Source organism: Apis mellifera, linkage group LG13, assembly GCF_003254395.2.
Source record: "Apis mellifera strain DH4 linkage group LG13, Amel_HAv3.1, whole genome shotgun sequence".
In the NCBI taxonomy this organism is placed as follows: Eukaryota; Metazoa; Arthropoda; class Insecta; order Hymenoptera; family Apidae; genus Apis; species Apis mellifera.
In genome coordinates this window covers 2,221,598-2,237,221 of record NC_037650.1, presented here as the reverse complement: position 1 = coordinate 2,237,221, position 15,624 = coordinate 2,221,598, and the positions used below count along the sequence as shown (strand labels likewise).

Genomic DNA, 15,624 nt, shown 5'->3' with positions numbered 1-15,624 from the left:
AATTAGATTTTTCCACGATCATTCCGTCTGAAAATTTTTTATTAAAAAATTTGTAATACAATAATCCGGAGAAAAAAATTCCATTGACTGATATTGACAAGAAATTTTATAACATATACATATTGTTCCTAAATAACTAATAATTATTCCTTACTTTCCAATTGTTTTTCGCGATCATAATTTCTGTCACAAATGTTTTGCATTAAAAAATTCGATATTTATCTTCGAAGAGAAGCGCAATAATCGAAAGAAATTCTATACTATTGGTGACAGGGCATCAGGTTTGTTCGCGGCTAGTGTGACAGATTTCGACCACGCCCTGTCGATATGGTGGTGTGCACCCCCTTTTCAGAATGCCCCTGCACCCTCGATCGGTGCATCGAAAATTCACTGGCTTTGATCTACGCGCAGTACATACCTCTTCTGGGATCGTACGTGTCGTCTCCGTTTAGATGAATGTCTGTCAAAGACGTTCAAACACCGGGCACAAACTTTCGCTTTCCGTTTCGTTTGATCGAACTGATTTGCATTTGAAGTGGCCCGTAACAGAAGTAATGGAAACATCTCTAAATATATATATATATATTTATTGTTGGGGATATCTTCTTCAGAGACAGATAGAAATTAATAAACGAGAGAGAGAAAAAAAATATTGATGTATTTATAAAATTTAATTGTTTTATTTTTTTCTATTCTTTTTTTTTCATAAATCTAAAATAAATAAATAAATAAAACGATTGTGTTTGATCATATTATCAACGATTTATCAGTTTTCGAATTAAATAAGATATTTTACTTTATTTATTATGATGTAATAAAATAATGAATTAAATAAAGTATTTGGTAATTAATAGATACATTATACAGATTATAAAACATTGTACAGATTTTTAGGATAATTTACAAACTAATAATTATTAGTTATTTTTTAATTATAAATTGTACATATTTTTTCTATAATTCTCACTTTCCGGTATTTAACGATTATATATTTTCGAAATATTCGAAAAATTTATACTTTTATTATTTTCTTATAATAAATAAAATCGATTTTTCTTAAACTATATTCCCTTCTATAAAAATTTTTTTCACTTTATTTTTAAAAAAAAAAAAAAAAGAAAATGTAAAATTTCAACATATCCTGAAAAATAAAATGAAAATGCTTTTTAATGCTTATTTTAATTAAGTAACAACTAAGTGAATTTCTTTGTGTAAGTAAATAATCGATTCAACGATTTTCTATAGCGCACACAAGCGTTCTTTATTTATATGCAGATGAGTAATATAATGAACTGAAATTAAAACGATACTTTAAACGAACGCTCTTTCTTTTTCTTTTTTTTTTTTTTTTTTTTTTTTTCAAAAGATGGGCGTGTTTTAGTTTCTATCTTCATAATTGGCCTATTCAAATTGTGAGCAATATTTTGACGCGGTTTTATCGGTGACACGTGCAGGGAACAAATTAGCAAGCACGTGCCGCTTAACTCTCTCTCTCTCTCTCTCTCTCTCTCTCTCTCTCTCTCTCTCTCTCTGACTTTTCGATAATAGTCAGACTTTTGTTCAATTTAAACGTTCCCTTATGTGTTAAAATGCCACACTTACCATTTCCAAAGGTATAATCAGTATATTATTGAGATATTTTGGTTCCTTTTGGTCAACATAAAATATCGTCCAATCAGAATATTGCGTCCTATATAAAAAAAAAAAAGGAACATAATGATTCTAAATTGTGCATTAAGTAAAGTCTAGATGTATTGAACATTGTCAAGTTCGTAACAAATATTAGACAACAGATTGATTGGTAGACAATTGAGTGATAATTTTTATTGTGTAAAAAATAAATAAATTTTTTATTTTTCATTTTGAGATTAAGATTTGTTTTACTCGATGTTATTTAAAGACATTATTGTTAAAAAAGTTCTTTGGTTTTGAATTGAAAATTTTATAAGTCAAAATTTTTTGAAAATGTTTTCGAAAATTTCCATGTTTGTAAATGTAAAAATAAATCTATTTCTTCTTTTGCAAATGCACTTTTGACTTGTGTTAAAAATATCTAGACAAATATTTGTCTTTGATAAGATATATTTTAAAATTATAAAGAAATTCACATACATCTTTGTATTACAATCTGTATATATTATATTACATACACAACATTATTTATATGTTCAAACAATTATTGACATATCAATCTAATATTATACTATATCTATAAATATCTATTTAATTATAATAATTCTAAATTGAGTTTATTGAATACATTGAATATTATAAAGTTTGTAACAAATGTTATTATTAAAAAGGAAGATGACTCAAGATTAAAAGTGAAGTTTATTTAAAAAAAAAAATAAATAAAAATAAGAAGAATAAATCTTTTAAATATAATTATTAACTTATTAACTACACATAATTGTATAGTTAAATAATATTTTACAAAATTAATATGGAAAATTTAATAACGAGAATTTTATTACTGTTTAAGAATTCTTATTTATATCCAATTGACCAGATAAAAGAAAAATTTCTCCAAATTGATAAGAAGTCCGTCTGAAGTTCATCGATATTGAATCTATTGGTGATTTAAACATTGATACCAAATCATCCGATCAATTGATATTCCCAACACGGTTACTAAAATCGTTCTAAGCACAATCCAGAATCATAATACAAAGTTCGACAAAAGAGAAACTCGATTAATCCAATAGAATGCCCGTGTTCCTTGATATTTGCGCGATTCGTTATCGGGGAAAAATACAAAGGTTGGACCTGACGTGTGTTGAAGCAGAATCAAACAAGCGTTCGATTCTTTTCTTCCTCGTTCCATCCTGCCCTCCTCCTCCTCCTCCTCCTCTCCCTCCTCTCTCTCCCTCCTCTTCCTCCACTTCACCGTTCTAAAGTCATTTCAACCGAAAAACACGGGGGTGAAGAAAGAGAAATTCGATAAAGCGGAATCTAAAACGGAAAAACGAAGCGTATTTCGAAAAAGAAAGAGAAAAAGAAAAAGAAAAAGAGGCGAAAAAGAAAAAAAAATCCTCGAAGAAGAAGAAAAAGAGGAGGAAGAAGAATTTTCTTTCACAACGAACACGAAAAGGGGTCGCATCTCGAGGAGAGAAGACTCTCGATTCGATCTCTCGATCCTCGAACGAATCCCTGTGTCCCTTAGTCTTCTTACTTCAACTTCAACCCTCCCTCCTCCTCCCCCTCCCCCCCTTTTCCCCATCATCATTCTCCTCCGCCTTCGATTCGCCTCCCTTCCTCCTCCTCCTCCTCCCTTCCTCTCCTTCCCCCGTTTTCTTTTCCTTTCTTTTCTCCTCTTTTCTTTTCCCCTCGCTCGCGTGTTTTGCCAAGAGCCCTCATGGGCGGAAGCGTCACGTACAGCTCTGAAACAAAAACGTAGCGACGTCAAATGCGATTACGAGAGAGCTGCGAGAACAGCTCCAGAACGCGGATGCTGTGCTGGAGGTTAGGGAACGGAGAACGCGGGGGAGGAGAGAAGGGTAGGGAGGTGGAGAAGGGCGGAGGGTGGAAAGGGTGGACCAGGAGAACGAGGGACGCCAGAACGATACTGGAAAGAGAGGAGTTTCACTCGGGGCTGAATCTATATATATGGGCCAGGTACGGGGAGAATTATTTCCTTAACTTTTTATCGCGGAAAATCGTTTCCAAATAGCTCGTATCCCATTTTTGGGATCATCCCGATTTTTTGGTGGACAGGTTGGTAGGTTAAATTCGAAAGTGGTTGGAGGAGAGGGGAAATATGGGTGAGATGGATAGGATAAGTTATTTTGAAATTGAAAATAAAAGTATAGTTAAATATAAATATAATTAAATTATTTAGAATTTTCTAGTTGTATATGTAATATATAATTAAATAATATTTTATTAATTTAAAGTATGAAACTTATTTTTTCGATTGTTTCGAATATAAATAATAAAAAGTTATAAATAATAAATTCAATATAAAGTTATGTTAAAAAAACATATGACAAAAAATTTATTATAGATTTAAAAAATTTAGATTAATTATATAAATATAAAAATATCAATTAGTAATGATTACAATTTGAAATGATTTGTGTGTGTAAAATATGTGGATTTTTCAACAATTGAAATTGAAGTTTTATCGTTGCAATGAGATATTTCGATATTATTTTCGTGAAATTGTATTATTTTTATTATGAATGAAATTTTTTCTTCCTAGGAGGATGGAGATATATCTTGATATTCACAATTTAGAGTTCAAAGAATATAACGAAACGAAGAGATCGAAATCAATAATATCAATGATTTTTTTTTTTAAAAAGAACAGTAAAAAAAATTTGAAAAAATACATTACTTAATTTTTTTTTACGGTTGATAAGATTTTTATTTTATAAGATTGATAAGATAAACGATAAGATTGAGTTGAATTATATATTTTTAATAAAAAAAAAAAATTACAAAACATAGCTATTTCTGATATAATTTTCCAGAATTATGATTAGATCCGCAGTATATATTGCCTTGTAAATTTACCCAATATTTGAAACTGTTTAATACGATTTTAAACTACTATTTTCCACACTGAATCGATAAAAGTTATACCATTATTGAATAACGTATAAAATATCTAATTACTTATTATTCTCATACAACAACGATTCGATAATAAACTTTTTTTTTTTACGTGCAATTTTTACTTATACGTTTAAAAATAAAAAGAAGAAAATGATTTAATTTCGGCCGTTGATCGCATTCGTCACGATTTTACAATGAAATATAATATTACGCCATATAAATCAATTTATATTTTATAAGGAAAGAGAGAGAGAGAGAGAGAGAGAATCCCAATTATTCAGATTGTGAATGTTTATGCAAATATGAAATTTTTATGAATATAAATAGGGAAATGAAACTTAAATATTAAATTGTTGTGAAATGACCGATTTCACAAATTCATAAAATTATTCAAAAAAATAAATGATTAAATGTAGCACATTCAAACAGGGTGAATACAACTTGAATATTATTTCAAACCAATAACTTTAAATTGAGGTAATGAAATACAAATTGTGCATTTTAATGAACTATACCTTCTTCGATTGAAATTCGATATTTCTTATACATATTTAAAATTCACCATAACGTATATAAAAAATTGCTGTTAACGTTGATAAAACTTTTTCGAAAGAAATTGCATTAAAGAAAAAAAAAAAACAATTTTCCATTCATGTAAAAAATTACATTTGATAAATATGATTATAAAGAATAAACAATTAATTAAATTAATCAATTTAATTTTGCTTTTCGATAGACAAGATGTAATCAAATTTGTTTTAATCAAATTTTGATTAATATTAATATTGTAATAAATTACTTACTGTGTAAAAGCATCACACATTTATTTCAAAACGATATTTATCATAGCATTCAAATATACATTTGAAACATATATTTTCTTATATTTATTTATAAAATTTCAAAGATATAATAAAAATATTAGATTGTCTCAAAAAATTCTTCTCATTCATTTATATTTTTCATTGATATCCATCCTTCCTTTAATTTTTCAAAAACGCATATATATCCTAAATTTATTAAAAATAAACCAACTACAATATTATCAATCGATTGGATTATAAATTGCTCTTTCATAGCCGCGCATCAAATGACTTGATGAATCATAAAAAATCCCTGAATCAAAATATTTCGTTTTGAAAAAAATTAGGAAAAATTTCTATTCTTACAAAATAAGTTTCTAACGTAAATCTGCTTCTTTTCAAACATCACAATGTACGCTTCATTCCTATATATATCTATATCTATATTTTTACTTACTTATATATATTAAACATTACGTACAATTACATACACATTACATTGAATTTTCAAACTTTCGTATAAATCATACGTAGCCTATTTACACGCTACTTAATTTTGTCCACGCGTCATTAAAAACCGCGTTTAAATTCTCTTCTCGCGCGAAAAACATACGATATCGTTGGAAACAGAGTTTGCCCGCTTTCCATCGAGTTACAGCAGTCAGGTGGGGCGATAGAGAGCGGCCGATATGCTGAAGAATCTCTGTAGTAGAGAGGGGAGGGGAGGGAGGAGAGAGAGAGAGAGGAGGGGGGGAGAGGATAGATAGGCCAGGGTTCCGAAACTACGGCATCCAGGTCTGGATTTGGTGGAGGGGTGAGGGCTCGATAGGGGCGATAGAGGGAAGGTGGACGCTTATCAGGGGTGGAGAATTGTCGTGGAGGCGGGGGTGGTTGAGTTGACTCTGCGAGGGCTTGGAGCAATGGCTCGGCCCGAATGTGTGCCTCCGCGTGTCTGTGCCTTGGCTGCCTGCGTGAGTATTACGTGCATGCGTGCATGCGTGCGTACGTGCGTGCGTGCGTGCGTGCGTGAGCGAAAAATCGATTGGTTCGTTCGAAGCGGCGAGCCGTGGACAGCTATGATTCCCTAGGCTTGTAAATGGAATAGTCGTCGTATAGAGACGAGACGAACATTCGAACCGATTTTCCGTGTTATTTGGTCGGAGAAATGTAATGGAAATATATTTGTACTGGGGAAAAAGTTGAAAAACAAACTGAGTTTCTTTGTATTTTTTCTTCTTCTTCTTCTTTTCTTTTTTTCTTTTCTTTCTTTCTTTTTTTTTTTTTTTTTTTTTTTTTATCTTTTACTCCAACAAATATTCGAAAGGAAAGTTTATCGTTGCTTATCGATGTTACATCTTCTTATGTTAGTTCGTCAATCTATTCGTCTCGGAGGATGAGAAATAAATGTACAGGGTGTCTCGCTTGATTTTAACAGCTTGATTTTCTCGATATTATTATTATATATATAATAATAATATTATAGTAATTATTATTATTATTCATAGGGGAAAATTCATCGGATAAAAGTTGTGGAAAAAAAGGATATTATTTATATGAATTCTTTCGTGATTTAATTTTGTTCTTTTTTTTTTTTTTTTTAATGGAATCACGATGCAGCTCGACATTTTTCGTAAAAAAAGGCATTGATATATGCTTAAAAATTATTCAGTATAACAGTTTATTTCAATTTGAATTTTGTGAAATTTATTGCACGAAGGATAAGGAAAGTATGAACAGACGAATGTCACTTTATGCGTTCCTTGTCTTTTGTACGATAAATTTTACAAAATTCAAATTGAATATATATACAAATTGAATAATATCTGTTAATTCACGTAAACTAATTAGTTTTAGATTTATATAAATTGATTTTTTTTTATAAAGATTATTGAATTCCATCGATTAATGTATTATAAAAAAATATATAATATATAATTATATAATATAATATATAATTTCATTTAAAAAAACAAAATTGATTTTCATATGACTTTTACGCATCGTCATGAAAAAATTAATAACAATTGAAATAGATATTTTTCTCTTAATAATAATAGTAACAAAATCAAGATGTCAAATCGAATAAAACATCCTATACAAATAAATTCGTTTCTTAACTCTTTAAGTTATTACGATGTATATATATATGTTGTGATTAAAGTCATTCCAAAAAGAGAATAAAAAATATATATGTGTTACAAAATTTTTTACATTTTATACATTATTCTATTTAATGTATATGTCAACATAATGTAATAAAAATACAAAATCGATAATAAAAGATGAATAATGTAATATTTAAATATAGATAATGAAATAATAATAATAATAATAATGAAAAATTTATTTTCACTGTGAAATAAAATGATCAACTTTAATTTTTAAAAAACTGATTTTTATCAATATAGGAATATAATTGATATAATATGAGTGAAAAAAATCAAAATTGTATAATTATTTTTTGAATTGATAAGAATTTATCTTTAATCTTATAGATTTAATATGTGAAAAAAAAATTGTTATAAAAATTATTTTTTAAATGAAAGCAAAGGCTTGAAGTTTTAATTTCTAATTTTTTTTAAATATTTGTTTGATATTATATTATTATATATATTGTTATTTTAATTTTTATTACATTATCGATTATATTAAGTTTAATTATATTTCAAAATGAAAATATAAATAATATTTAATATTTAATAATATTTTTAATTTAATAATTAAAAAAATTAATTATAATAATATGTAAATGAACAAATTAAGAATTCTTGTGAAATAATATTCTTTAATTTAAATAATTTCAAATTCAATCTAAATTTTTTTATTTAAAATTATTATTTTTTTTAGAAAAAAAAATCCTCTAAGAATTAAATTACTGCAAATTTATAAACAAAAATTTATAAAATTAATAATGAAAATAATTTTTCATTTCCAGCATCTTAAAAAATTGTTCATTCATATTCAGATTTTAACTGCTTGAAAAAGGCAACTTTTGTTCCCTATTAAAAGTCATGAATATCAAACAAAAATTTCATTTCATCCTTATATAAGTAAGAATAAAAAAAAGTTTTATAAGAATATAAGAATATTTTTTACGGAATTTTAACGAAAGTATTTATAAATATGAGAAGAAAAATTTATTGAAAAATTTATATTGAATAGTTATAAAAAATAAAAGAACTAAAGATAAAATGATTGTTACTTATTTAATTTAATTCAATTAACATAAATGATTAAATTGATATAACAAATGATTAAGATAATAAAATAAATAATGATAAATTGCAAATTTGTTTATATTAAAATAAATAAAAATTTCATGTATAAAAGACATAACATTTTTCATGTCATCTATATAATAATAAGAAAAAGCATATATTTATAATATAATATAACAACATAATATTTTATTGTAAGAAATGAACGATACTTAATTTATCATTATCTCTTATTTTAATTCTGCAAAAACTTGTTACTTTATTTTACCAATATAATTTTTGCAATAATGAAAATTAATTAAAAAAGGATATTTGCAATTTTTGAAACGAGTACGTAAAAATCGAAAATCTGTTATTAAAAATCGATGAACAAACAATAGATGCGAAAGCGAGTTATTTTTAAGACACCCGTTAGAATTAATGTTTCAACGTTGGCGACGGGGTGATGGTCGCCAAGCCTCCATTAAAAAGTTGTTAAACGCAGCCTGACGGCGCCCCGCGGCAAATTGGAACCCCATCATAAGTCTTCCTTGTATATAATATACATGGCTGTTAGAGCAAGCCATCTACAAGATAGCGATATCAAAGTAATTAAGTATTCGATGAAGATATTTTGATCGAAACTTATGGATGAAACTGATATCAATCAACGTTTGCTCGTCTATACGCGCATATAAAACAGTTTGATTTTCAGCGTGATATTTAAAATGATAAAATGACCTTTATATTTTGATAAAATTATTTTTATAAAAGTATTTAATTTATAATAAATAAAATTAATAATTGGTGATTATTTGTAATAAAATAAGTATTGTTTCTTAAAATATTTATAATAGGTATATTTTTTGATAATATATACATATATACATATATATATTAAATATGATAATAATTATGAAATATAAAATTCTATGCAATTTTCAATTAATAATTACATCACATTATTATGTTCATACGAGAAATAAAATTATTATTTTATAAAAACTGTGAAATAAAATGTACAAAGCAACAAACAAAGTAATAGATAGAGAAAGCATAAACAAAAATATATTGCTTTTCATTTTCTTTTTCCTTCATATGATTTTACAAATTCAAATTAAAATATATATTTTAAAACAATAATTTTTTATTATAAATGACTTAATAGTTTTTAGAGAATAATGATCTTTAAAGAGAGATTAATTTATTAAAAAATACTATAATTCTATTGAAAAAAACAAATTTGATCTTTGTATGCTTTCCATGTAAATGTTATAATAGTTCATTATATTTTTCTTTAAATTTTTATATGAAATATTTTTTCATAAAACAAATAATTTAAAAATTATTTTAATTAGTCATGTTTCACGAAATTCTTATATATTAATGATTTAATAAATTATAAATTATAAATTTATAATCAATCACAAAATTCTTCATAAATCTTATTCGAATTCAACTAATCAAATCTGTTTTATATAAAATATTGTATATATATGAAAAATAATGAATTATGTGCAAAATTTGAAAGAAATAATAGTTTAAGAATTGATTTCAAAAATCAAAAGAGAAATAATAGTTTAAGAATTGATTTCAAAAATCAAAAGAGATTTTTTGTCGAAAAATAAATTGTTACAGATTTTTGTTAAAATTTCTCAGATTCTCAAAATATTTAAATTTTTTTGTAAATGTAGATAGTGTATAAAGACTTTTATGATACTATGCCTCTTAAATTTTATCTCATAAAATCTCGTGAAACTTCATTTGTTTTATTACCAAACTTATAATTATATAACTTACGTAAAGTTAGGTTAGGTTACATCTTAGGTCACGAAAACTTTTGTGACTGACCGTACCTCTTAAATTTAACCTTATAAAATTCATTTGTGAAACTTCATTTGTTTTATTACCAAACATATTATTATATAGGTTAGGTTACGACACAATTAATTTGCGATTTAGAAAATTTCATTAATAATATTAATCTATAATTCAGCGGAATAAAATAAATAAAAAATCCTTTCCTTCTTTTCTTTCTTTTTTTTTCTCTCTTTTTTAACAATTTAAAGTTTAAGGGACACGATAAATTTGTTTGACATTTTCCTTCCATATCTCTCGGCCTTCTCTACGACTACTTTTTTGAGAAAAAGCTCTCGAACAAATTCAACGTTTTCTACGTAACGCTGACTAGAAACTCTTGGCCGAAGCAACGAGAGGTTCAAAATAAGAGAAAAGCGCGCCGTAAAAAGCATCGGAGTGGTAGGGGTTCCAGAGAGAGGATGGTTTAAAAGTACGTGGAATGGAAAAGGTGTGTAAAGGACGTACACGAGTACTGCTGTAAAATATGAAGCTACGTAGATAAGAGCGTATCGAAATCGGTTTGTTGCTTTAATGAAAGAAGAAAAAAGAGAAGAGAATCGATCGATTCTGTCCTATTATACAAATTTCGAATACTAACGAAAAGATACACTTAATACTAATCGAAGATTACAGATATAACATAAGATTATATATTGTAGTTTAGAAATATGGCGTTGTAAAAAAAAAAAAATTCCAGAGATTTAGTAATGTTTGATATTGGCAATGTTTAATATTGACATTTTAAAAAAAGAAAAAGTATGTTTTTTAATTTTTATATGTTGATATTTTTTTAACATGTTTATATTTTTAACATTATTAAATAATTTATGTTTCGAAAAAGTTGTTTCATAAAATTTGAAATTTCTGCTGCTTTGAAAATATTTTATAATGACGTTTCTAATTTATATTTAAAATGATATTTTACAAGAGAAAATATTCATTGCCTTCAAATCTCACTTTTAGAACTGTTTAATATATTCATATTCTAAGGGCAATGATAAATTATATTTTGACATTTTATATGTTTTAATAGAATTTTTCTATTATTATGTGGATCTATTTTAAACTAAATTTTAGAATTCGATTTTCCTACAAATTAGAATGACGTCAATAATTTCAAATCAATGTTTAAATTTATGTGGATATTATTTACTTTTATAAACTAATAATCGTAAATTGCAAAAGAAGTTTATTAAAATTTATTCTGAAACGTTTAATATATTTTAAAATATCATATTAAAATTCAAATTATTTGTCGAAATATCTTATTGATCATTATCAAAATAACATTTTTGATAAAAGTAAAATATCATGATATTCAAATTTATTTTAATGATTTTTTTTTAAAAAAATAGAAAAATATATTTTTTAAGATTTCAAGATTTTTTTCAAATAGAACTATGTTATATATTTTTATTCTCAAGATATTATAATTAAGATTATAACTAATTCAATAATTTAAAAGATGAATTTAAATTTTATAAAATTTGATATATGATATTTGGCATTGATAATTTAATAAACACAATAATTAAGTAATAATTATATATAATAATTAACAATAATAATTAATAAGGATGTCTTTAATTTAATTTTAAAAAATTTAATTTTAAAAATTTTTAAAATCTTTCTTTTAAACTTTATATTTTTTAAATTATGTTACTATTAATATTAAACAATGATATATAAGGCAAAGAAAGAAATATAAACAAAAGAATATCAATCATACGATAAGTTTTACAATAATAAAATTTTAAAATAATATTAAACAATTAAATTTTACAATAGGTTAAAATATTTCTTTAAAATTTAAATGATTTTTTGAAATAAGTGACTTAATAATTTTTTATGTTATACATACATACTTTTGTACAATATAAAAAAATTAATATATTTATATAAAAAATAACTAACTTCATCAATTCATGCATTTAAAAAAATATAATTGTATTTAGAATAAAATAAAATCAATCTCTAAATGTCTTTTATGGTTCGAGATTTAAATTCGTTGATATTCGAGAACAAATAAGTATTTAGTAAAGAAAAAAGAAAATCTCTTTAGAAAAAAATAAAATTTTTATACGCGATTTAAAGATTTTTGTATATTATATATAATATTTTACTGCAGTGTAATGAAAATAAAGAGAGACAAGAATTCGAATATGTTGTATATAGATGGATAAATTACATCAAATGAAATACAAAACAGGAACTAGGGAATCAATGATTTATTCAAAGTAAAATTGAATAAATTGTATAACATGAATCATGGGATTAAGATTTAATTATAATTGTCATTTATTTTAATTATTTTAACTATCAGTTAAAATAATTACAATCGAGATTACTGAATCTATGATAAAATAATCTTTGTTTTCCTATAAAATTTATTTTCCTACAATGGCATAAAAACAGTTCAAATTTTTTTTTATATTAAATAATTTAAGTGTTAAGTTAGATTAGATAAGATTTGTTTAATATCTAAGAAATTAAGAGACTTGTTAAATAATAATAAAATTAATAATTTTAATATTTCTGATTTACAGAAATCTCCAGAAGAATAAAAATAATAAAATCAATTTTCAGAAGTTTTTCAGTAAGTATTCAATTTTAACAAGTTGAAATCACAATTAAAATATGATTAAAACTTTAAAAAAAATCATTTAATCTATTCATTTAAATTTTATAATTTCGAATTTATAATTTTATACTTATGAATTTTATAAATATTCCGAGAATATAAAATGTGATATAAAATTTTAGATTCGATATTTGGAGTGCTAATTTGAAAATAATTTAGAATATTCCAAAAATATTATTCAGATTAATAAATAACGAGAAGATATCAATTAACTTACAGAATTATAATTGATTATAGATTGGCTATATTCAATTTTTAAAAAACAATTGATTGATTATTATTGTAATGGAGAGTAAATTTTATTAGAGATTAAAACTGGAAATCAATATTTGTTTAATGTTATAATCTCTATATTACGTTTTTGTATTTGATTAAATTACAAAAGATTTAACAAAAAGAAATAACTTTAACAATCATTTTTTTTTTATTTTATAAAGTGAATACAATTTTAATAATATTGAATAATCCAAATTATTTTTAACGAAATTCTTATTTTTCATCATTTTTTAATTAAACCAAACTTTCAAATATTTTGTATTTTTTAATTTCACATAATTTCATATTTGTTCCCAATTCTTTGCAATAATTTTTTCTCGATCAAAATGCTATTCCAAACACGCTCCATTTCCTTTAAAGGCAAGAAAAATTTCAATTTCAATTTAGGATTAACACTTTTCAATAATAGTAACAAATACAAAATTATTTCTTTCCCCGCCCTCTTTAATCCGCGATCTACTCATGCGAAAACGAATTTTTCAATATGTATATCGAACGAACCTTTACTTCTCGTGAAACTTTGCCAAACCGCAAGAAGATTAACACGCTTTAACCCCACAGTTACTTATCCCTCGACTAGGTGATTATAAACGTCGTTCGTGTTAACTTTGCCGGAGATTGGTGGTTATCCTTCGAAAGATTATTTTGAGACCCGGCGGTTTTCGCCGTGCACAACGAAAGGTCGCCGTTTAAGGGGGAGATGAGAAAAGAAAAAAAAAAAAAGCGGAAGGGTGCAGAGGAGCCGCGACGAAAGTCGAAAAACCGCGATGCAGCATTACCAATTCTTTTCGCCTGGCACGCATCCCTCTTTTCACGCACGCACGTGGGGGGGAGGGGGGGTCAGCTTTCAGGATAACGCGGTTAAGAAAATATTTTCTAAATAATTTTGCACTTACCTCGATGCGACGAAGAAGTGGCATCGTGAATCGGGGCGAAAAAAAGGAAAGAAAAAAAAGAGGAGGGTGAACGTTTATGGAATACTTTGCCCCATCTCCATCGACCTCTTACGTGAATTTAATGAAGGAGGGAAATTGAGAGTGTGAACGTATCACGTGGAAATAAATAGTCTGTTTGTAAGTGAAATTCATATTTCGATTTATTACGTATGGAATTCATTAAATTATTAAAAAGTAAATGTACTATCGAATAATGTTCATTATGTTTAAAGCTGGATGAATACAGTTTGAATATTATTAATATTATTATTATTATTATTATTATAGAAAGAAATAATAATATCAGAAATATGTAAGGTTATTTTATATAAAAGTTATTGCTTATGTTCTTTATTCCTTGATCTAATTTTTTTTCTTTTTTTGGAAATGAAAAATTTTTTTATGATTATAATTAAATCATAATTAAATCAATTAAAAATAATTAAAAAAGTTAATGATAATTAATAAACTTAAAAAAATTTTAAATTAATATAATAATAATCTTAAAATGTTTGATAATATTAAAAATATTGAAATATATAAAGATTTGAATTTTTGTAAAAAAAGATTATTTATTTTTAATTTTGTAATATTTAATATATGAAGTAAAAAAGATTTAATGTAATATACGTGTATATTAGAGGTAGTTAAAACTTTTTAAAAAGTTTCGACTTTTCAAACCTTGAAATTTCCCATTAAATTATGATTCTTAATTTAAGACTAAAAAATAATTTAAAATATATAAATTATAATATAAATATATATAAATAGTATAAAAATTTATATAAAATTATTTATACAAATATAAATAATTTATAAAAGTGACGAATTTATTCTAATTTAAATACAATTATTAAATTACATTTAAACTTTCTAAAGATTTTCTTTTTAATTAGCATGATTTCGCCATCAAGTTAATTTAGTTATAAATCAATCCATAAATTCATTCAAAAAATAAAAAATAAATAAATAATAAATAAAAAAATAAATATTCGATTTTTTACAAGCTCAAAAAATTAAGATCTTAATTATTAATTTAATTATAAATCTAAATCTTAAGTTTAAAGAATTTCAATAATTGAAATTTCATAGTATTTTAATCTTCATGTCTTTGATTCTTTGATTCTTCTAAGATTTGGAAATAATCATTAATCGTAAAAAATTACGAACACATTTAAACAAATAAACGTCAAATTCAATAATGATATAAGAAAAAAATTTTTAAAAATAATTCTAATTTATAGAGTCATTCCGTGTAAATTAAAAATATCTAAAAAAATAATAAAACTTCATGACATTAAATTTTAGAAGATTCGATAATTTGTTTTTCAATGACAGAATAATGAATATCTAAT

General features: G+C 24.9%; 1 protein-coding gene across 1 annotated transcript in view; it reads right to left on the bottom strand.

Annotated features, from left to right (window-relative positions):
• Positions 1 to 3,353: 3,353 nt before the first annotated feature.
• Positions 3,354 to 15,624, bottom strand: part of LOC411568 (ribosomal oxygenase 1) — a 41,990-nt gene continuing 29,719 nt past the window's right edge. Inside the window, exon 6 of the mRNA XM_016917193.2 lies at positions 3,354 to 3,380. Coding sequence (XP_016772682.2) covers positions 3,369 to 3,380 — 12 coding nt within the window. The 3' untranslated portion in view covers positions 3,354 to 3,368. The remainder of the gene's footprint in view (positions 3,381 to 15,624) is intronic.